Genomic DNA, 24505 nt, shown 5'->3' with positions numbered 1-24505 from the left:
GCTGAGGTTGGTGGGACTGTATTCCTGAGATCCCCCTTCTCGTCCTTGTCAAATGTAAAAACAATGTTCCAGACACTGAGCTGGTCACTGTCCCCACTGGACAATGTATTCCTGGGGGATTCAGTGGTCTCTCCTGTTATATCCTGTGATGGCTGGGTGAGCTTTCAACATGATTTGGATTTTTGCCTCCACCTTGGTATTTCTACCTAAAAAGGCTGGAGTTAATTTGCTCCTTAAATATGAGTAGACAAACAAGAGGCTGGAAGAACACAACAAGCCAGGCAGCATCAGGAGGTGGAGAAGTTGATGCTTCAGGTGGAACCTTTCTTCAGGCCTGGGGGTGACAGTGAGGGGAGCTGTAGGTAAAGGGGGTGGTGTTGTGGAAGAGTGTTTTGGATGGGGAGGGGGGGAATGTTGAGGTAGTGATAGCTGAACACTAGTAGAGGATAAGGCTTTTGGTGATGGAAAGGATGAGTCCAGCTGGGAGCTGGAAGGAAGGGTCAGTCAGAGTCATGGAAGGGAGGGGGAGGGGCTGGAAAAGAAGTTCAGGGATGGGAATGGAGGCTATTTGAAATTGGAGATTTCATTATTGAGTCCTCCAGGCTGTACACTGCTCAGGCAGAAGATAAGGTGTTGTTCCTCCAATTTGCGATCTGATTCACTGTGGCAATGGAGGAGGCCAAGAATGGACATGTCGGAAATGGAGTGGGAAAGGGAATTAAAATGGGCAGTGACCGGGGGGATCGGTTGGCCTCTGCAGATCTGACTGAGATGCTCAACAAACCATTCCCTAAGCTTACGTTTGGTCTCCCCAACATAGAGAAGACCACATTGGGTGCAGCGGATACAGTAAACTCAGTTGGAGGAGAGTCAGGTGAACCTCTGTTTCACCTGGCAGGACTGTTTTGGGCCTGGCTGGAGGTGGGGGGGGGGGGGGGGGGGAGGTGTACCAGCAGGTTTTGCATCTTTTACGGTTACAGGGGAAGGTAATGGGAGTTTGGAGGTTCGGTGGTATGAGTGGGGGAAGCAACAAGTGATGAAGGCAGCGGTCTTTGCAGAAGCTGGAGGGGGGTGGGGAGGGGAAGATATTCTTGGTTATGGTGTGTAGTTGAAGTTCACAGAAGTGTTTAAGAATGATATGTTGGAGGCGGAGACTGGGGTGGAAGGTAAGGACAAAGGACACCCTGTCCTTATTGTGTTTGGTGAGAGGGTGGGGGGAGCAGTTTTAGAACAGTGGAGCAGAGAATGGAGGAGGTGTAGTGTAGGGCTGTCTAGATGACAGGGTGGGTAGGGATGTAATGGGGGCAGACCTTGAGGCATGAGGACAAGGTGTGAGTTTGTAGTACTGTCAAATCAACATAAGTTTATAACAGTGTCTGGCCTAAACATATTTCAAAGTCACAGGCACTCCAGGGACTCCTACAGAGTCACAGGGAAATAAAGCACAGAAACAGACCCTTCGGTCCAACTCATCTTTGCTGACCAGATATCCTAACCTAATCTAGTCCCATTTGCCAGCACTTGGCCCTTATCCCTCTCAACCCTTGCTAATTATGCCTTTTATATGTTCAAAATCACACAACACCAGGTTATAGTCCAAGAGGTTTATCTGGAAGCACTACCTTTCGAAGTGTGCTCCTTCATCAGGTGGTTGTGAAGCAGGACCATCAGACGCAGAATTTATAGCAAAAAATTACGGTGTCATGCAGCCAGTCCAACCCCGGCTCCTCCAAATCATAACTTTCACATGTTGGAATTGTACCAGTCTCCACCACTTATCTGGCAGCTCAGTGCATACACGCACAAAGCTTTGATTTAAAACATTGCAACTTAGGTCACTTTTAAACCTTTCCCCCCCCCCTCACCCTAAATCTATGTCCTCTAGTTCTGGATTCTCCCACCCCAGGGAAAAGATATTGTCTATTTACTCTGCTCTTGGCCCACATGATTTTATAAACCTTCATAAGTTCACCCCTCAGCCTCCGATGCACCAGGGAAAACAGCCCCAGCCTATTCAGCCTCTCCCTGTAGCTCAAATCCTCCACTCGTGGATACATCATTGTCAATCTTTTCTGAACCCTTTCAAATTTCACAAAATCTTTCCGATAGGAGGGAGACCAGAATTGCACATAATATTGCAAAAGTAGCCGAACCAATGTCCTGTACAGCCATAACACGACCTCCCAACTCCTGTGTCCATGCTCTGACTAATAAAGGAAAGCATACTAAACATCTCTTCACTACCTTATTTGCCTGAGACTCTACTTTCAAGGAACTACGAACCTGCATTCCAAGGTCTCTTTGTTTTGCAACACGCTCCACGTCCTTACCATGAAATGCATATGTCCTGCTTTTCCAAAATGCAGCACCTCACATTTATTTAAATTAAACTCCATCTACAACTCCTCGGCTCACTGGCCCATCTTATCGAGATCCCATTGTCGTCTGAGATAACTTTCTTCGCTGTTCACTACACCTCCAATTTAGGTGTCATCTGCAAATTTAATAACCATACCTCATATGTTCACATCCAAATCATTTATGTAAGTGATGAAAAGCAGTTGACCCAGCACCGATCCTTGTGGCACACCGCTGGTCACAGGCCTCCAGTCTGAAAAGCAATCCTCCACCATTACCCTCTCTCTTCCCTCTATTCCACATGATCTAACCTTGCTTACGAGTCTAACATGTGGAACCTTGTCAAAAGCTTTACTGCAGTCCATGTAGATCACATCCACTGTTCTGCCCTCATTAATTACTTCTTCAAAAAACTCAACCAAGCTCATGAGACATGATTTCCCACGCACCAAGCCATGTTGACCATCCATAATCAGTCCTTGCTTTTCCAAATGCATATGAATCATGTCCGTCAGGATACCCTCCAACAACTTGCCCAATACCTGCCTATAGTTCCTGAGCTTTTCCTTACCAACTTTCTTAAATAGTGGCATTGCATAGCCAATCACCAATCTTCCGGCACATCACCTGTGACTATCTTTGGTATGAATATCTCGTCAAGATGCCCAACAATTACTTCCCTAACTTCCCACAGAGTTCGAGGGTACACCAGATCAGGTCCTGGGAACTTTATTCACTTTAAGACATCCAGCACCTCCTCCTCTGTAATATGGACATCATCAAGATGTCATCATCTATTTCCCCACATTCTGTATCTCCAGGTCTTTCTCAACAGTAAAACTGACGCAAAATACTCGGTTCGTACTTGCCCATTGCCTGTGGTTCCACACAAAGGCCAATTTGTTGATCTTGGATTGGTCATATTATCTCTCTAGTTACCCTTTTGTTCTTAAGAGATTCATAAAATCCTTTTGGATTTTGTTTTTGTTTCTGATTTACAGCATGCACAGTTCTTTTGATTTTTAATGTAAAAGTTAATTTGCAGCAGTCAATGCCATTGAAATAATTCTCTCAAAAATCTGATTGTTTTTAGTAACATTGATTGAGGAATGAATGCTTGCTCAGACACTAGGAGAACCATTATTCTGTAATTAGTTTACAAATGGTGCCATTCCTAAATGGGGAACAGGTTCTCAGTTTCTCACCTCATCGACACTGTCTCACCTGCCACAGCACAGCATTACTTCTCTCTGCTGGGCAGTGGGATCCAGCTGAATTTTAACCCCGAAGGGGAACTGGAAGCCCCAACATGCTGGCATCAAAAGTGAGAGTGCAGCCACATGAGCTGCTGCTGATAGTTCCAAATACAGTTCCCGTGTGTCACTTCGACTTGATGCTGACTTACTTCTTCTCTGACAGCTCAAACAGATCAGATCAGGAAATGGCTGCAGGCAATATTTACAGGTATTTCATTGTACAACTGATCTCCTCTCTATCCCCAATACCTGTCCAAAATCTGGACACAATAGTCATGTACTGAATTTGATAATTCCATCTCTTAGAAAAATGCAAATAATTTGTTAATCAATCATTGTTTTAATTTGCAGAGGTTATTGGAGTTGTTGAAATGTTTATGCATGCTGTGGATAGTATTTTATGCTCCTCCTCATTTTCCAAGCACAGTGCAAAGAGTTGGCTTTGTTCAGAACAGACGATAAGACAAATGGAGTGCATTTTCTCAATTACAGTTTTTCAGAGTGAGATAATAAATAAACATTGTTTACATCACACTTACCGATGCTGTTGATCTGTATCCTATAACTGCAGTTCTTCTGTCTTACATTGTTGACTGACACATTAACCATTTCACTGGGTTTTGTTCCCTGAGTATTTGAGGCTGTGCAGTAATATTGATGATGCTGCTGTGTGAAGGATTGACAATGTAGATCCAGTTTATTGGTGTCAGAGATCTTTGAATCTTGTGATGGCATCTTCTCAGACCATGCGTAGTGAATGGGGAGGGATCCCCGGGCAGACTCACAGGAGACTGTCACTGACCCCCCAGAACATGAGACATTTGGTTGGGATAAAAATCGAAGCCCAGGAACAGAGACGGCTTCTGTGGGAAAGAAACAATTATTGAGAGATCAAAGATCAAATATCCTCCAATGCTTTGTCAGTTTTCTTCCTGAATAAAACACTGATCAGATATATCAGCAGAGAGTAATTTTAAAATAAAATGAGTCCTTTACCTTCAGAGATGTGCAGCTTTACATTAAAATGTGGGTCAAGGCCAGGAGTGTCAATCCCACAGCTGTACCATCCGGCATCTCCCCATTGAAGATTCTTCATTGTGACAAGAAATATTCCTTGTGTTTTGTTGTCAGTGATTGATATTCTCCCAGTCTGCCAATTTGTCGTTGCTATGACCTTACAATCACGAGTCCATCCGTGACACCAATATTTCATGCTTGGCTGGTACCACCGTGAATTGTAATTGCAAGCTATTGTGATTGTTCTTCCCAAAATTCCCGTTGCAAGTGTTTCTGCCCATAAAGCACCTGAAACTGAGGAGAAAACATGTCAAACACTTGACTAGAAAAGATGCTTAATATACCGAGACACATTTTGATTAGCTACATTACATCCACCTTCCGGTGAGAGCAATTGACGTGGAACAGTGGTTGAGGGGTAAATATAGGGTAGCAGTCTGGGTCGGTCACTCTTCAGAGGGTCGGCGTGGACTTGTTGGGCCGAAGGGCCTGTTTCCACACTGTAGGGAATCTAATCCCTTATCAGAGTTTCAGAATGTTCCAAATTCCAAGGGAATGATTGAAACAGTCAGGATATTTTCTTACCCCACTGGTCGTGCTTTGGGACAATCTTGAAATTGGGTTTGTGCTGCCTGCTGTGAGCTCTAACTCCATCATCGAAATGTTGTCCCCCTGGATAGCAGCCTGAGTGACAGGCCTGGATTGGAGTCGATTGGGGATCAGTGTGAAGGAGGGTACAGGTGCTGAAGGGTCCTTACTCCAACTGGAGAAGGAGGGTTTCATCCAGGGAGGAGAGGGGGGCTGTGTGTAGACTCATGGTGGGCTCCAGGGCTGCATTTTCAGGGTTCAATGGGCAGATACAACAGGTGACCCAGGAAGATGATGAGAGACCTCAATTGGGAAAGGAAGAGAATTGAAGTTCAGCAAAGGATGGTTCACGATGGGAGAGAGAAATCAATGTGCAGAATCTTGGGGACAGTAAAGGCAGGATTATTTGTAATCACACATTGTTGTAATTGTATAGATAATAAAACGACAGAACTAATTTACTGATTGTTCCAGATGAGATGCTTCATGGGAAAATGTTTAAATTGCTGCCACGTTTTGTCCTGGTGTGGAAGAGGAACAGCCTGTTGATGACTGGGTAGACTTTACATCAATAAATTCCTAATGAAAGGCTTATCCAGAAACATTGAATCTCCTGCTTCTCAGGTTCTGCCTGACGGGCTGTGCTTTGCCACACTTTCTAACTCTGATCTCCAGCATCTGCAGTCCTCAATTTCTCATTTACTTCAATAACTACCAGACCAACTTTGTTTGGGGAATGATTCTTGACTGAAATGACAGAATGGAATTGAAATGTAGACTGGAGAGAAGAGAATGAGGAATGAGGAATACATGAATGAGGAAGGCTGATGGAAGTCAGGAGAAAGAAACCTTCTTGGAAAGAGGAAGCTTTGAAATAAAGGGGTTTGTGAAACAGATGCACGCTTCAGTTCTCTGTCTGTAAAGTACTCTGCATGAAATGAGTGGGCATAAACCACAACATGTTCCAGGCAGATTTGATCTCACAGAATTCACTGAGTTGCAGTCAAGGGTCATGCAACATTGGGAATTTTATTAATATGTGCTTGAAATTATCTTGAAAAAATCTATCACAAAGAAGGAGAGGTGAAAATGTTGAACAATAGCTTTATTACAATGTTACATTGCAATGTTAAAATCAATGGGATTGAAAAAGCATAAATAACTTGGTTAAAGTTGGTCAAAGACTGAAAGTAAAAAGGCTTCTTGTGGGAGGTGAAATATAAACCAACCAGCTATTTTTATGCAATAGCCTCAGTAAAAAATATTGAATTAATGGCATTTTAATAGGAAAGTAAATAATGAAAAATCAAAATTGTTTTGTTTGGGAGCTTCTGACCACTCCACCTTTTAATGGATTTTGAAAGTCAAGCAACATTAGAAGTTTGCATCTGATTGAAATAGGTTTTCATTTTAATTTTTCTGCTTTTTCAGTTTAAACAAAATTATGTTCTTTTTATTTCATTCCAAATAGTTAATGCACCTCTACATTGTTTGTTTACTGTAGCCCACGGTAGGATAACATTTTTAGAAGAAGATACAACATTCCCTTTAAATAACAAAGTCTTAGATATTTCGAGTTGCCTGAGGCAGACAAAGCACATGCTGTGAGAGAGTTTAAAAGTACTCAATAGGTGAAATACTTGAATCGAATTGTAGAATCCCTATGTTGCAGAAATAAGCCATTCAGCCCATTGAGTCTGCACTGACCCTCCAAAGATCATCCCACACAGACAAAGCCCCAACTCCAGCCCCTTATCCCATTCCTGGAATCCTTTAAAAGTACTCAAGAGGTGAAATACTTGAATCATGTCTGTTTTCCGCAGCTTGTTCTTCCAGGAACAGGTCATTCGTCTGAACCAGTTGCTGTAATGTGAGGGGTGTCACTCTGCATTGGATGAGGCTGATCTGGAACCTCACCCACTCTTACTCCCTGCCCTGCACATTTTGGAAAGATTTGCAGGTTGATAATGAACCTGTTTGGCTTTGTGAGAATACACATTCCTTTGCAAAATGTGCTGGAATGAGAATCGAACACTGAGCATTTGTCATGGCAATAACAATGTTACCCATCGTGTCACAAGAGCTTCCTTTGTGCCTTTACATGTCTCCAAATATTGAAGCATCTTCACTGTATAAAGCATGGTGTGGAGGAGCTGGTGTTGGACTGGGTGGACAAAGTTAAAAATCACACAACACCAGCTTATAGTGTGATTTTTTTTACTGTATAAAGCAGAGAGTGGACTTCAACAAACATTGATTATCTGAACATGCAACTAACTCAGATGGTCACTCACCAGGAATGGAACAAATGAAGAGAATCAAAATCCCCATTGTGTTATTCACAAAGATCAGTTCAGTTCTTGATGTCAGTCTCTCAACTCTTGTTTCTCACATTGAAATAAGTGTATAATGCAACGTCTACAAGAATTGAAATGAGGAAGAGGATATAGGAAGGCAGTTTCTGAAACTACAGTGAGCCAGATGTTGAAACTGACCCTGAAGTCTCTTGTCAGTGATGTTTAACAGAAGAAATAAATTACTTTTCATTGAATGAATAGAAAATTCTGAAATCAAGACAGTTCAAGAGTCAGATGCTGTGGGTAATGGTGACCCAAGCTCATTATTCAGCTTGAAATCTCAGCTGCACTAGAAATGGTTCATTCTTCCACGTTAGAAATTTTTGACATAGATTTTCACAAAAATAGTTCTCTTCTATGAAAATTATTCCTGCAACTAACAATAGAGTTTTTATTAATACGTTGTCATGGAGTCATGGCATTACACAATATGGAAAAAGACCCTTCGGTCCAACTCGTCCATACCCATAACGTCAAATTAAATGGGTCCCATCTGCTTGCACTGACCCCAAAGCCTTCTATCATTTATTTATACTTATCTAAATGCCTTTTAAATGTTGTAACTGTACCCACATCCACCACTTCCTCTGGAGGTTCATTCCCCACGTGCACCACTCTCTGTGAAGAATTTTTCAAACATTCTCCTTTCAGCTTAGAAATATGGCCCTTCATCTTGAAATCCCTCCTCCAGGGAAAGGACCCCCACCATTCACTTCTTCTGTAAACCTCATTATTTTATAAAGCTCAAAAAGGTCTGCTCTCAACCTCCTATGCTCCATGGAAAAAAGTCCCAGCCTATCCAGCCTCTCCTTGTAATTCAACCCCTCCATTCCCAGCAACTCTTGGTAAATCTCTTCTGAATCCTCACCAGCTTAACAATATTCGTCCTTTTATATGGAGACCAGAACTGGATAAATCCTCCCGAAGAGATCTCACCAATGTTCGGTTCAAATGCAAAAAAAGTCCCAAATCCTATCCTCCAATAAAGTCTGAGCAATAAAGCAAGCAAGCTAAATGCTTTCTTAACCGCCCTAACAACATGTGATGCCAACTCCAATTAATTATTAACCAGAATCCCTAGGTCTCTCTGTTCTACAACACTGCCCAAAGCCTACTTTCAGTTGTGTAACTTTTGTCTTTTTTTGTTTTACCAAAATCCTATACTTCACATTTATCCAAACTAAACTCCATCTCCCACTCTTCACACCATTGACCCAATTGTGCAAGCTATCTTTGTAACCTTAAATAATTTCTTACAGTCCACTATACCACCAATCTTGGTGTCATCCACAAATGTACTAACCCTGCCTCCCATATTCATATCTAAAGCTTTTATATAAATGACCAATAAATGTGGACTCCGCACTGATCTCTGTGGAACACCACGTGTCATAGGCCTCCAGTCTGAAAAACAACTCTCCACCAATCACTCTCTGTCTCCTCCCGTTAAGCCAATTTTGGATCCAATTGGCAAGCTCACCCTAAATCCATGTGATCTACCTTTCATAATTAAGCTGCCATGCAGAACTTTGTTGAAGGCTTTACTAAAATCCAAGTAAACAACATCCACCACTCTGTCCTGATCAATCTTCTTGGTAACTTCATTAAAATACACAATCAAGTTTGTGAGACAGGATTTCTCTCACACTAAACTATGTTGACTATCCTGATCATTCCTTGCTTCACCAAATGCTTTATGAATCTTACCTTGCAGAATCACCTCCAACAACTTACCTCCCACCGAAATTGCACTCAGGTATCTACTTCCCAGCTACTCCTTACATCCCTCCTTAAACAAAAGCACAACATTCAATATGTTCCAGTCATTCAATACCTCAACAGTTTTTATAATGATACAAATATTTCTGCAAGTGGTCCCTCAATGTCCCCCTAATTTCCCACGATGTCCAGGTCTAGCACACTCAGTGTCTGCTGAGTATGAGCACGCAGCTGCACTCCATCACTGTAGTCATTGGTGTTCATCAGTCGATGGGTTTCATAGAGATGCCATTGGCCAAGTTTTGAGAGGATACTCCTTGTCTCCCAACAGCTATCCCTGTATGTCTGAGACCCGCGGGACGGAGCAGGACCCAGTGACCTTTTTAATATCTCAGTATTGTGGGACATCCCAGTATATCGAAGACATACCTCCAAAATCTGGCATTGATGGTCACATACAGTTTGAGCATTGTTGGAGTGGAAATCCTTTCCTGTTCCTAAACTCTGTAAGTTGGTGATGGGGACATTCTGAAAGCAATGTGAGTGCAGCTTCTGCAATCCTGCACCTGGGGTGAACCAGTGATGGTGGGACATTCTCGTTCCTGGACTGAGTGTCTCTCCCTGCCACAGCTCGGGGACAGATATGAATAGCTGTCATCTGGGGAAAATGGCAGCAGACACAGCTTGACTGCATTTGTGTGTCTGAGAGTGGGAGATACCACACAGCTGCTCAGTCACTCATTGAAATGTAGGCACTGGCAGAAAATTCAAGGCAAATATTGTCCATGTCATAACTCCATTCGGATGTCTGAGGTGTGAATCTTCATCCAAATGTCATCTGTACAGCCAAGATTTCGGGCTCCATTGGGGGTTGTAGAATTCTGACAGTAAGTCACTATTATAGACTCCTCCTTCCTGAAGAAAAGGCACCTTTACACAATGCAGACTACAGATCATTCTGTTAGAATGTGCGCTTGGTCAACACAAATTCCCTGTTATATGATTGATGCATTGGGGATGCTGTTTCTAAAGCAGGAGCTTCTAAAACTTTTAAACAGCCAACACTTAGAGTGCTATTTCAAAAGCATAATTTTTCTATAATGCAGAATTGCAACCATCACATTATGGAAGAACTGGCTGTATCTTGTCATGAACTCACAATTCAGTGTGTGAATGTAGCAGCTGAGAATTGCTGTCTTCCAATGATTGCTATGCAGTGCATTACAGAAATACCAAACCCAAGAGGCACTTTGAAATTATCTTGTCTGATTACATTGACCTTGTTAACAAGATGCTGAGGGTGAACAATGTTATAGTCAATGATTGCTTGAGGCCATCACCTGTAATGTTTATTTCTGGACAATGTAGTTGAAGTGTAAGTTGATGCCAGTGGTGGGACTGAATCAGTGGATGCATGGGTGCAATTGCCCCGACTAGGTTTCAAAATCATAGAGTTTTACTGCAAGCCACCTTCCACTGTCCCTCCCAAAATATGAATAAATGACTCCATTCCCACTCTGCAATTGGGTGTCTGTCATTTTACACAGTTACTGCACAGCGACTGGGTCAGGATTGGTGAAGCGTTAACTGAGTGTTTTTGTGACAAAAACAGAAATTGCTGGAGAAACACAGCAGGTCTGGCAGTGTCTGTGGTGAGAAAGTAGTCTCTGTATTGGGTCCGTTGACTGTTCTTCAGAACTATTAGTGGCTTTGATGAGGTGCTCCATATCCTGCAGACACCAGGAGTGGGGTATCTCTGTGAATTAACAACAGACTCTACCTGTGGTGCAGGATGATCCTTCTTCCTCCCTGAATTGTTGCTGTCCCTGTGGATCCGATGACCTTTTGCCATCTCACCATTTCTGTTCATTCTCTCCCTATGGCCATTATGTCCCTAATTTCAAATAGAGCCCATGTCTTTGAGAATTACAAAGCCCTTATTGGCCCTAATCCTCCCCATGTGGAGGTCAAAGTGACAGTGACCTGGAATAACTCCACCTCCTCTGGTGCTTCCTATGTTTTGTGAGAGACCCCAAAAGAGTGATTGTATGTTCTATTTCCTGTTTAGTCCAGGCCAGATTCAGGTTTCTTTATTAAATATTTATTAATGCATGCTTGGGAGCTATACATATCCAAAAAAAAAGTGAATGGGTGAAATCTTTAGGACAGCAACACAGGTTTAATTCTATGCTGTTCTACCTCAAACAGCATTGTCAGAATGACATTGGCATGGGATGGTGCCACACAGAGATATGTTGCTGGTTAAAGCGCAGCAGGTCAGGCAGCATCCAAGGAACAGGAAATTCGACGTTTCGGGCACAAGCCCTTCATCACGAATGAGGAAAGTGTGTCCAGCAGACTAAGATATCTTAGTCTGCTGGACACACTTTCCTTATTCCTGATGAAGGGCTTGTGCCCGAAACGTCGAATTTCCTGTTCCTTGGATGCTGCCTGACCTGCTGCGCTTTAACCAGCAACATATTTTTAGCTCTGATGACTTTATCTATTAAAGGTATAACACACACATGCTGTGAGATGTAACACAAAACAGGAGTGCATAATTTATGCATTATCTTGCGCGTTATTACAATTTTGTCCATTTTCAAAATTGTTTAAATATTAAAGAGACATAATGTGATAAGGTGCAGTTATTTGTAAGTATGTAAGAAGCTTGACCCATGAGTAGTTTGAATAGTCATTAAAAGTACCTGCAGGACTCAGTGTTTGTATAAATCTTACCTATGCTGCTGATTGTTATCATGTAACTACAACCCTTCTCTGCTACATTGGTAACTGAGACATGAACCATTTCACTGGGTTTTGTTCCCTGAGTATGTGAGGCTGTGCAGTAATATTGATGATGTTGCTGTGTGAAGGATTGACAATGTAGATCCAGTTTATTGGTGTCAGAGATCTTTGAATCTTGTGATGGCGTCTTCTCAGACCATGTGTAGTGAATGGGGAGAGATCCTCGGGCAGACTCACAGGAGACTGTCACTGAACCCCCAGAACATGAGACATTTGGTTGGGATAAAAATCGAAGCCCAGGAACCGAGACGGCTTCTGTGGGAAAGAAACAATTATTGAGAAATTGAATTGCATCAAAAATCAAATGCTCCCAACACTTGATAATCTTTCTTCCAGGATTAAACAATGAACAGACATATAGTCATTAGATTAGATTACTTACAGTGTGGAAACAGGCCCTTCTACCCAACAAGTCCACACCGACCCGCCGAAGCGTAACCCACCCAGACACATTCCCCTACACCTAACACTACAGGCAATGTAGCATGGCCAATTCACCTAACCTGCACATCTTTGGGCTGTGGGATGAAACCGGAGCACCCGGAGGAAACCCACGCAGACACGGGGAGAATGTGCAAACTCCACACAGTCAGTCTCCTGAGGCAGGAACTGAACCTGGGTCTCTGGCACTGTGAGGCAACAGTGCTAACTACTGTGCCACCGTGCCGCCCATATAGTGGAAAGTAATGTTTAAAAAATCACTGAGACATTTACCATCAGAGATGTGCAGCTTTGCATTAAACATTGGGTCAAGACCAGGAATCTCCATCCCACAGCTGTACCATCCTGCATCCCTCCATTGAAGATTCTTCATTGTAACAAGAAATATTCCTTGTGTTTTGTTGTCAGTGATTGATATTCTCCCATTTGGCCAATTTGTCATTGCTATAACCTGACACAGACGAGTCCATCCATGACACCAATATTTCATGTGTGACTGGTACCACCGTGCTTCGTAGTGACAAGATATTGTGATCGCTCTTCCCAAAATTCCCGTTACATTTTCTTCTGCCCATAAAGCACCTGAAACTGAGGAGACAATATTTCAAAAATTTAACTGGAAAGAACAGCCTAATACAAACAGATATATTTTAATCAGCTATGTTCCATCCAGTATGTGATAAAGGTAATCAGTAATATAAACCCTTATCAGAGCCTCAGGATGTGCCAGATTCCCAGGGAATGATTGAAACAATCGGGATATTTTCTTACTCCACTGTTCGAGCTTCGGGACAATCTTGAAATTGGGCTTGTGCTGCCCACTGTGGGCTCTAACTCTACTGTGTGTGACATCATCGAAATGTTGTCCCCCGGAGAGCAGCCTGAGCGACAGGCCTGGGTTGGAGCTGGCTGGGGATCAGTGTGAAGGAGGGCACAGTTGCTGAAGGGTCCTTACTCCGACCGGAGAAGGAGGGTTTCATGCGGGGGTGGGGGGGGTGGGGGGGATTGTGTGGAGACTCATGATGTGCTCAGCGGCTACATTTTCAGTGCTCAAGAGGCAAATACAACACGTGACCCAGGAAGTTGATGAGAGACCTTAAGTGGGAAAGAAGAGAACTGAAGTTCAGCAAGGGATGGTTCACGATGGGAGGGAGAGCTCAATGTGCAGGACCTTGAGGGCAGTAAAGGCAGGATTATTTGTGATCACACATTGTTGTCAGGTTAAGGAGAGTAAAATAACAGAAGTAATTTACTGATTGTTCCAGTGAGATGGTTCCTGAGAAAATGCTTAAATTGCTGCCACACTGTGTCCCAGTGTAGAGGAGGAGCAGCCTGTTGATGACCAGGTAGACTTTATTTCAATAAATACCAGACCAATGGTCTTGTTGGGAGAATAATTCTTGAATAAAATAGCAGAGAGGAATTTAAGTGTAAGTGTGCAATGATGTGCTAGGTAAGTAGATTATGCATGGTAAATTGCCCCATTGTGTTCTGAGATGTGCAGGTTAGGGGCATTAGTCAAGGGAAATGTGGCGTAATAGGGTAGGGAAATGGGTCTGGGTGGGATACTCTTCGAAGGGTTGTTGTGGACTTACTGCGCCAAATAGCCTGTTTCCACACTGTCAGGATTCTATGAGAAACTGTCCTTTTCTATGGATGGAGTATTCAAGACGAGGAGCATAATTTTAAGGCGATAGGAGAAAGATTCTAAAAAGACATGAAAGGCAATTTTTTTTACACAGTGAGTAACTCATGCTTGGAATGAACTTTCAGACAAAATGTTGGATACAGGTACAGTTATAACATTTAAAAGACATTTAAATAAGTGCATGAATAGAATATATTTGGAGGGTTATGGGCCAGGTTCAGGCAGGTTGGATTAGTTTAGTTTGGAAACATGATTGGCATGGACTAGTTAGACCAAAGGGTCTGTTTCTGTGCTGTATGACTCTATGATTCTATAACTGTGGATGCTGGAAAGCTGAAACAAAATCAGTGATTGCTGGAAAAACATAGCAGGTCAGGCAGCAAGTGTGGAGATAAATCAGAGTTAACATTTCAGGTCCAGTCACCCTTCTTCAGAACTGATAGGAGCAAAGAAAAGGGTAATACATATGGTCTAGAATAGGTTGGAGGGAGGGGGGCATTGCTGAACACTATGTGGAGATGGAGTCCAGAAGGAAGACATTAAAACAATTGGGCAGACAGAGCATTGGATAAAGGTCAGCCTAGGAGAATCAATAACCGCTAATAGGGATTGTTAATGGCTGACAATGGGTTGTGATGTAGCAGCCCATGTGATAACAAGGCCTGGAGTGTGGGGGTTGGGGGAAGGGACTAAGGCCCTAAAATTACTGAACTCGATACTGATTCCTGAAGAGGTGAAAATGAGGTGTTGTTCTTTCAGCTTGAGCTTCGCTTCGCAGGAGTACTGTCGAAAGTACGAGACCGAGATGCTGGTTGTGTATTGAAATGGCAGACAACAGGAAGCTTCGGGTCATCTTTGCAGACAAAATGGAGGTGTTCTGCAAAGCAGTCGCCCAGTCTGCACTTCGAGAGCAGCGAATGCAGCAGACTAAGTTGAGTGAAGTGCAGGTAAAGTGCTGCTTCACCTGGAAGGTGTGTCTGGGGCCTTGGATACTGAGAGGGGGAGGAAGCAAACTGTTCAGTGCTACACCTTCTTTGATTACATGGGAAGGTGCCGTGGGTGTATGGGAATTTGTTGGGAGTGAAGGAGAGGTAGACCAGAGTGTCTTGGAGGGAATGGCTGCTCCAGAAGGGTGACAGGGTGAGGAGGTGAATATGAGTCAGTAGCGGCATCCTGCTGAAGGTGATGTAAATGGAGGCTAATGATCCTCTGAATGTGGATGCTGGTGGGATGGTAGCTGAGGATGAAGGGGACTCTGTCACTGTTGTGGAACAGAAGAGAGGGGTTGAGGGTTGGAGTGTGGGAGATGGGACAGACACAGCTGAGGGCCCTGTCAATCACAGTTGGTGGGGAATCCTCAGTTGAGTGGATATCTGGGAGGAATCCTTCTGGAGGTTGACATTCGATGGAGACAGAGGAACTGGGAGAAGGGAACAGTGTCTTTTCAGGAAGCAGGGAGTCAGGATATACAGATATATAACTGTGGGTTTGTAGTGGATATTGATGACCACTTATCTCCAGAAATGGAAACAGAAAATAAACCAACCTTCTACTTTTGTTATCGAACTTCATTAAATAATATTTAATGAATGGCATTTTGAAAATAAAATAAATAATTACAAAATCATGATATTTTGTTTGAAGGCTTATTGTCGTTCTGGTTTTCAGTGTATATTGAGCAGCTGACTACATTAAAAACTTTGGACTGATGAAAATGGACTCTTGTTTTGATGCTGCTGCTTGTGTCACTTTTAAAAAATCATATTGTCATTCTCATTTCATCCTTAATTAATAACGCTGCTCTAAACTACTTGGCAACTATATAAAGGTAAAAACAAGGACTGCAGATGTTGGAAACCAGAGGAATAGATGTTCTATTCCTGTTGAAGGGCTTTTGCCCGAAACGTCGATTTTCCTCCTCCTCGGGTGCTGCCTGACCTGCTGTGCTTTTCCAGCACCACTCTAATCTAGACTCTACTTGGTAACTATATTCCATTTTATGATAATATTTTCAAAAGAATGTGCAATATTTCCTGGTATTATTCATGTAATTTTCCATTCGTTCCTTAAAATTTCGAAGATTTCCGTATTTAGAGATATATGGAGCAGACAAAGTACATTCTGTGTCGGTTTTCTGCAGCTTGTTCTCCAGGAAATAGGTCACTAGCTCAAAGCTAATTGTTGTAATATAAGGGCTGCCATCCATGTTACAGACTACACCAGAATCCCTCAAAATATTTTAAGAATCTAGCCAAAATGTTAACTTTTTCATATTTTAAAGGTAGATAGAGTCATAGAAACGTACAGCATGGAAACAGTCACTTCGGTCCAACTCATCCATACCAACCAGATATCCCAAACCAATTTAAATTAGATTTGATTCCCTACTGTGTGGAAATAGGCCCTTCGGCCCAACCAGTCCACACCGACCCTCTGAAGAGTAACCGACCCAGACCCATTTCCCTCTGACTAACGCACATAACACTATGGGCAATTTAGAATGGCCAATTCATCTGACCTGCACATCTTTGGAGTGTGGGAGGAAACCGGAGCACACCCACAAAGAGAATGTGCAAACTCCACACAGTCGCCCAAGGCTGGAATCAAACCTGGCACCCTGGTGCTATGAGGCCGCAGTGCTAACCACTGAGCCGCTGTGCCATCTGCCAAAACCCAGCCCCTATCCCTCCAAACCCTTCCTATTCATATCCTCATCCAGATGCCTTTTAAATGTTGCAATTGTACCAGCCTCCACCACATCCTCTGGCAGCTCATTCCATACACGTACCACCTTCTCCGTGAAAAAATTGCCCCTTAGGTCTCTTTAATATCTTTCCCTTCTCACCTAAACCTATGCCCTCTAGTTCTGCACCCCAGGGAAAAGATTTTCTCTATTTATCCTGTCCATGCCCCTCATGATTTTGTAAATCTCTATAAGGTCACCCCTCAGCCTCCGATGCTGCAGGGAAAACAGCTCCAGTCTGTTCAGCCTCTCCCTGTAGCTCAAATCCTCCAGCCCTGGCAACATCCTTGTCAATCTTTATGAACCCTTTCAAGTTTCACAATATCCTTCCGATAGGAAGGAGACCAGAAATGCACGCAATATTCCAACAGTGGCCTAACCAATGTCCTGTACGGCCGCAACATGACCTCACAACTCCTGTACTCAATATTCTGACCAATAAAGGAAAGCATAGCAAACGCCTTCTTCACTATCCTATCTACCTGCAACTCCACTTTCAAGGAGCATTGAACCTGCACTCCAAGGTCTCTTTGTTCAGCAATACTCCCTAGGACCTTACCATTGAGTGTATAAGTCCTGCTAAGATTTGCTTTCCCAAAGTGCGGCACCTCACATTTATCTAAATTAAACTCCACTTGCCACTTCTCAGCCCATTAGCCCATCTGATCCAGATCCTATTGTAATCTGAGGAAACCTTCTTCGCTGTCCACTACACCTCTAATTTTGGCATCATCTACAAACTCAATAACTGTACCTCTTTTGCACACATCCAAATCTTTTACATAAATGACGAAAAGTAATGGACCCAGCATCGATCCTTGTGGCACTCCACTGGTCACAGGCCTCCAGTCTGAAAAACAACTCTCACCATCACTCTCTGTCTTCTACTTTTCAGCCAGTTGTCTATCCAAATGGCTAGTTGCCCCTGTATTCCATGAGATCCAACCTTGCTAGCTAGTATCCTATGGGGAACCTTGTTGAACCACTTACTGAAGTCCATATAGATCATGTCCACTGCTCTACCCTCATCAATCCTCTTTATTACTTCTTCAAAAACCTCAATCAAGTTTGTGAGACATGATTTCCTACACACAAAGCCATGATGACTATCCCTAATCAGTCCTTTGTGAGGCGCCATGCTCCAGATGTGATGCGACTGAACAAACTACTCGACATTAAACAAAACATAATTTATTTAAATGTTATAGTTAAAATGCAAAAGAAAGAAGCAGGAACTAGATTAACCTAACTATTAGAAAGCTTGATTGAATAATAGGTACAGAACCTATTACTAATGAACTGTTCCAATATAGTAACATTCCATAAACACACGCCTTGGCAGAAGGTAAAATTCAAACCCAGATTCTCACATGCAGTTCTCCAGTCCAGGAGGAAAAAATATCAAGAGAAAATTCAGAGTGTAGCAGCCAGGAGACATTCACTGAAGCTCTCAAATCTTTTGAGATCCCACTGGCTTCTGCTTAAAATAAAACCTAAAATCTACAAAAAAACCTAGAAAGCCTGGTCTGTGACTCAGTCTACTTCCATTGTTCCAACTTTAAAAACAAACTAAGCCCTGTCAAATTGTTTACGTTCTTAGAGACAGCTCCGTACCTCTGCCTCACAATCTCTCCTAAAGAAAAACAGGATAAATAACGCTTTAAAGTGACAGCATTGTCACACTCTGCATTGGACAATGCTGGCCTGGAATCACACCCACTCCTGCTCCCTGTCATGGCCATGATGGAAGGAAATGCAGGTTGATCATGAACCTGTTTGGCTCTGTTAGCATCCACATTCCTTTGCAAAATGTGCTGGAGGGAGAATCGACTCATGGCATCTGTCACAGCAACAATGATGTTCCCCACTATGTCATAAGATCCTCCTTTGTGCCATTACATATCTCCAAAGATTTAAATATCTCTGCTGTATAAACCAGATAGTGGACATAAACAAACATTGAAAATGTGAATAAGCAACTAAGATGGTCACTCACCGGGAATGGAATAGATGAGGAGAATTGAAGCCCACAACATTATATTTGCAAAGATCATTTCAGTTCCTGATGTTCGTCCTCCAGCTTTTCTTTCTCACAACAAAGTATGTAACACAATGTTTACAAGAATGTAAATGAGGAAGAGGATAGAGGAAGACAGCTTATAAAACCACAGTAAACTAGATGATAAAATCTGACACCGAAGAAATTACTCTCCTGTCAGTTATGTTTTAACAGCAGAATTAAATTAATTCCTAGCCCAAGAATAGGAGGTTATGAAATCAAGATAGTTAAAAAGTCAAATGTTCTTGATAATGGTGACCAAAGTAAATTGAATTTTCAGGTAAATGACAAATGGCTCATTCTCCTTTGTTAAAAAATATCAACTGTTCATGACACAAAGAGTTTTGCTTTATGAAAATTTGTTCTGCAATTAACATTAAACTGCTGCTAATAATTTTGCTTTTTTTAACATAATATGACTCTTGTTATTGCTGAGTAATTATTCTGTCACAATCTAAACTTCTAGACATGCAGTTGAAGGACAAGATCCAAATAAACAAGACATAAGGTCAATTTCAGGCAGAGAAAGGAACTCAAAAACTGAGAAAATTAAGGGGGAAGTGAACTGTGATTGAGTAACTGGGAGTGAGCTTCTGTTCCAAGGTGAGGATCTCTCTGGTGAACCGACTGACATGGAGCTTTGTATTCACCAGGGCGTAGTTGATGATGAGTGAGTCTGATGAACCATGCTGGGTTTCACCTTTGAGAAGATCAAAGGGGCTGACGCCCTTCATCAACCGTGCTCATCCCCAGCCACAATGCTGAAGGCAGTGCCCCCACCTTAACCCTTAATATGGAAGGAAAGTCATTGAAGTCATTACCCAGAGACTGAACCAACAAGGACCATCACAATGCTCTGTCTGGGAAACAGAAACAATACATTGGGTAAACTCCTGGAGAACACTTGGAAACATTTGGGAGTTAATATCCCAATGGGGATGAAACCCCTCTGCTGTCAGGTCACCAGTGTCTGAGTGTCAGTAATTTGCCTCTGATATGCTTTCAAAATTTCTCTCCTCTCATCTTAAAAATGTGCCCCTGAGTCTTGAAATTCTCCATCTCAGGGAAAAGACAACTACCATCAACTCTATCTATATCTCTCAGTATTTTATGAACTTCTATCAGGTCACGTCTCAACTTCCTATGCTTTTCTGAACTCCAGAAAGTCCAACCCTAAGCTATATACAACATGCAACTAAAGATGTTTCACAAGAGATAATCCTGTATCTTAGATTTAATCCAACTGCAATTAAATATCATGGACCAACCCTACTTACAGTTCATCAAGATTGAGTTTGTCTTCTGCCAGGAACGATTGAGGGCATCCTTCCCCACATGGTATCAGTGGCTCAGATTAATGCCAGCATGATGGATTGGTGGTGTCAAATCTACCCAAGATATTCCAGTTAAAAATCCTATAACACCAGGTTAAAGTCCAACAGGATTTATTGGAAGCACACTAGCTTTCGGAGCATTGCTCCTTCATCATGTGATTGTGGAGGACACAATTCTAAGGCACCAAATTTATAGCAAAAATTTACAGTGTGATATAAATTTTACATCATATTGTAAATTTTTGCTATAAATTCTGTGCCTTAGAATTGTGTCCTCCACAATCACCTGATATAGGACCGATGCTCCGAAAGCTAGTGTGCTTCCAATTAAACCTGTTGGACTATAACCTGATGTTGTGTGATTTTTAACTTTGTACACCCATCTCCAAATCAAGGTATCTCATATCCTGCATTACAAGATTGAAGACTTCCTTCTCAGCAGCAATCTTTGACCATAATAGAGCAATCAATCAGAAACACACTTCTGAAAATGAGTGGAAGGGCTTTACATCATGATCTTAGTTCCAGTTAAGTGCCTGATTCAGAACTTGACTAAGAAATGGTTCTTTCTCATTCTCACTAATGCTGTGTGTCAGGGTTGCAACTGGATCATGGCAGCCACTTTTAAAGATGGCACGTATCTCTTGAATTAGGAAACACACTCTGTAATTCTAAGACACCCTGTATTCTTGTTCAAAATCAATTCTCCCTGGTCCTTTACTTACACTTTAGCATCAATATCTTGAGCTGTTCCATTGTTCTGCCTTTCTTTCCCTTCAAAGTTTACCTGATCTCAAAGTGTTCCTTGTTTCTGAAGTCTTTGGCAGCTCTCGACCTCATTTATCATCTTTTCTGAAGTTGGGTTTACCAAGTCTTGGCATCAGGCATCTCTAATTGTTACTCACTGTGCTGCCATCATGGCTTGCGATGAGGTTGATCATGGAATGGAGGTCTGCACTAATCGTCTTCCTGTACGTCTCTCTAAGGCTCCGTTTGGCACTGTCCCTGTAGTATTCAATTGGTTGGCTGCCCTTACCTACTCTGATAGTAATCTGGAGATAGAGACAATAAAGCAATTCCAATTCTTTATTCACATAATATATATGACAGCAATCTAATACAGAGAGCAACTTCTCCATCTCAGATTCTCTCTCTGAGTGTTCTCTCAATACCATAATTAGATCATCAGTTACGCCATTAACTGACTGACATTAACCATTTGCTCCCACTTCCTTCTCAGAGACTCCAAAGTAGATGAACTCCTACTTCCCCAGATTAAACTGCACATTCCACACAGATTTCACCATTGACTCTTTCTAGGTCCTTATCTACCTCAGGATACTGAGGTAGGTGATCATAATAGACCGGGAGGCAGTGTCGAGAGGTCGAATGGCTCACTCCTGCTCCTATCTTCACTGTTTCTACAGACATTGCTGCTCCTCCTCTCCCCCCACCCACCACACAATTTACATCCTGGAATGGCTGGGTGATCCACTGCTGCCTTTGCTGTGAAGTTGATCAGTGACTCGAATGGCCCCAATTTGAAATGAAGGCCACACAGATCTTGATGCTGCAGCTACAGCAAGGATCAAGAAGCCTGACGCTGTTCCGAACAAATAATCCACTTGATGTGTCATTTGTAACTTCAGAAACATTTCAGCAATCTCTCATGTGATTAGTTAAATGGTTTGTTTCATTCTGAGGACATAGGAGGATTGATATAAGTACTTCAAAAAATTGCTCACAGATATTGTAAAAAAATTAATTTAATTATGAATTAATTACAACCCTTCCCTTATATTGTCTGTCAATTATACTGTGACTGATTCAGCACAAATCCCCAAAGAATGAAGACCACCCGATAGGCCACATCCCAGACAGTGGGAATGCAGAAACTCTCCCTCCAATGCCATTCTCATTTCATTCTTTGGTTTCTCGAGCAGCATTTAGTCACAGTGTCATGCTTCAATTTTCATTATTAACTGAGGGAGCGTGCAGCTTGGGCAATCTGCTTCAAACTCATCGCTCTCCAACTCTGATTCTACACATTTCTCATTCTCACATACAAGTCTCACGTACAGGTATCCACTGCTTTACAAAAGTTCGATTTACACCACTTCACCTTCACCAAATTTATAGCAAAAATATACAGTGTGATATAAATTTTACATCATACTGTAAATTTTTGCTATAAATTCTGTGCCTTAGAATTGTGTCCTCCACAATCACATGATGAAGGAGCAATGCTTTGAAAGCTAGTGTGCTTCCAATTAAACCTGTTGGACTATAACCTGATGTTGTGTGATTCTTAACTTTGTACACCCATCTCCAAATCAAGATATCTCATATCCTGCATTACAAGATTGAAGACTTCCTTCTCAGCAGCAATCTTTGACCATAATAGAGCAATCAATCAGAAACACACTTCTGAAAATGAGTGGAAGGGCTTTCCATCATGATCTTAGTTCCAGTTAAGTGCCCTATTCAGAACTTGACTAAGAAATGGTCCTTTCTCATTCTCACTAATGCTGTGTGTCAGGGTTGCAACTGGATCATGGCAGCCACTTTTAAAGATGGCACGTATCTCTTGAATTAGGAAACACACTCTGTAATTCTAAGACACCCTGTATTCTTGTCCAAAATCAATTCTCCCTGGTCCTTTACCTATACTTTTAGCATCAATATCTTGAGCTGTTCCATTGTTCTGCCTTTCTTTCCCTTCAAAGTTTACCCAATTTCAAAGTGTTCCTTGTTTCTGAAGTCTTTGGCAGCTCTCGACCTCATTTATCATCTTTTCTGAAGTTGGGTTTACCAAGTCTTGGCATCAGGTACCTCTAACTGTTACTCACTGTGCTGCCATCATGGCTTGCGATGAGGTTGATCAAGGAATGGAGGTCTGCACTAATCGTCTTCCTGTACGTCTCTCTAAGGCTCCGTTTGGCACTGTCCCTGTAGTATTCAATTGGTTGGCTGCCCTTACCTACTCTGATAGTAATCTGGAGATAGTCACAGTAAAGCAATTCCAACTCTTTATTCACATAATATGTATGACAGCAATCTAATACAGAGAGCAACTTCTCCATCTCAGATTCTCTCTCTGAGTGTTCTCTCAATACCATAATTAGATCATCAGTTACGCCACTAACTGACTGACATTAACCATTTGCTCCCACTTCCTTCTCAGAGACTCCAAAGTAGATGAACTCCTACTTCCCCAGATTAAATTGCACTTTCCACACAGATTTCACCATTGACTCTTTCTAGGTCCTTATCTACCTCAGGATACTGCGGTAGGTGATCATAATAGACCGGGAGGCAGTGTCGAGAGGTCGAATGGCTCACTCCTGCTCCTATCTTCACTGTTTCTACAGACATTGCTGCTCCTCCTCTCCCCCCACCCACCACACAATTTACATCCTGGAATGGCTGGGTGATCCACTGCTGCCTTTGCTGTGAAGTTGATCAGTGACTCGAAAGACCCCAATTTGAAATGAAGGCCACACAGCAAGGATCAAGAAGCCTGACGCTATTCCGAACAAATAATCCACTTGATGTGTCATTTGTAACATCAGAAATATTTCAGCAATCTCTCATGTGATTAGTTAAATAGTTTGTTTCATTCTGAGGACATGGGAGGATTGATATAAGTACTTCAAAAAATTGCTTACAGATATTGTGAAAAATAATTAATTTAATTATAAATTAATTACAACCCTTCCCTTATATTATCTTGTAGACTACACTGTGACTGAAACAGCACAAATCCCCAAAGAATGAAGACCACCCAACAGACCACATTCCCGACAGTGGAAATGCCGAAACTCTCCCTCCAATGCCATTCTTATTTCATTCTTTGGTTTCTCGAGCAGCCTTTAGTCACAGTGTCCTGCTTCAATTTTCATTATTAACTGAGGGAGCATACGGCTTGGGCAATCTGCTTCAAACTCATCGCTCTCCAACTCTGATTCTACACATTTCTCATTCTCACATACAGGTCTCACGTACAGGTATCCACTGCTTTTCAAAAGTTCGATTTACACCACTTCACCTTTACAAAAGACCTACATTAGGACCTGTTTTTGGTAACCGATAGATAATCGAATCGGATTTTTGTTTTAACGAGAAAAGGCAAAGTTTTTCCGAAATAAATTAATATTTCTTCGATTTACACCATTTG

The 24505-nt window shown here is 42.2% G+C and overlaps 2 protein-coding genes across 2 annotated transcripts in view; both read right to left on the bottom strand.

Annotated features, from left to right (window-relative positions):
- The window catches only part of LOC132828082 (polymeric immunoglobulin receptor-like), a 43028-nt gene extending 35443 nt beyond the window's left edge, over positions 1–7585 (bottom strand). Inside the window, exons 1-3 of the mRNA XM_060844995.1 lie at positions 7514–7585; positions 4611–4925; positions 4154–4477 (exon numbers count right to left, since the gene is read on the bottom strand). Coding sequence (XP_060700978.1) covers positions 4154–4477; positions 4611–4925; positions 7514–7550 — 676 coding nt within the window. The 5' untranslated portion in view covers positions 7551–7585. The remainder of the gene's footprint in view (positions 1–4153; positions 4478–4610; positions 4926–7513) is intronic.
- Positions 7586–11993: 4408 nt separating this feature from the next.
- On the bottom strand, positions 11994–19009 carry LOC132828081 (CMRF35-like molecule 8). Its single transcript, XM_060844994.1, has 3 exons — positions 18932–19009; positions 12818–13132; positions 11994–12358 (listed from the first exon to the last, which is right to left on the bottom strand). The coding sequence occupies exons 1-3, from the start codon at positions 18987–18989 to the stop codon at positions 11994–11996; spliced, it is 738 nt and encodes a 245-aa protein (XP_060700977.1). The 5' UTR covers positions 18990–19009.
- Positions 19010–24505: the final 5496 nt, after the last annotated feature.

The sequence above is a fragment of the Hemiscyllium ocellatum genome, chromosome 26 (genome assembly GCF_020745735.1).
Source record: "Hemiscyllium ocellatum isolate sHemOce1 chromosome 26, sHemOce1.pat.X.cur, whole genome shotgun sequence".
Taxonomy (NCBI): Eukaryota; Metazoa; Chordata; class Chondrichthyes; order Orectolobiformes; family Hemiscylliidae; genus Hemiscyllium; species Hemiscyllium ocellatum.
This window is presented reverse-complemented; position numbering and strand designations above follow the sequence as displayed.

What these genes read in the sequence shown, in the direction of transcription:
- LOC132828081 (XM_060844994.1), bottom strand. Translation starts at nt 18,989, where the DNA reads ATGATCTTTGCAAATATAATGTTGTGGGCTTCAATTCTCCTCATCTAT. An exon ending in CCTCATCTATTCCATTCCCG is followed by an intron (nt 13,133 to 18,931) that starts GTGAGTGACCAT and finishes TTGTCTCCTCAG; the next exon opens with TTTCAGGTGCTTTATGGGCA. An exon ending in AAAGCTGCACATCTCTGATG is followed by an intron (nt 12,359 to 12,817) that starts GTAAATGTCTCA and finishes TCTTTCCCACAG; the next exon opens with AAGCCGTCTCGGTTCCTGGG.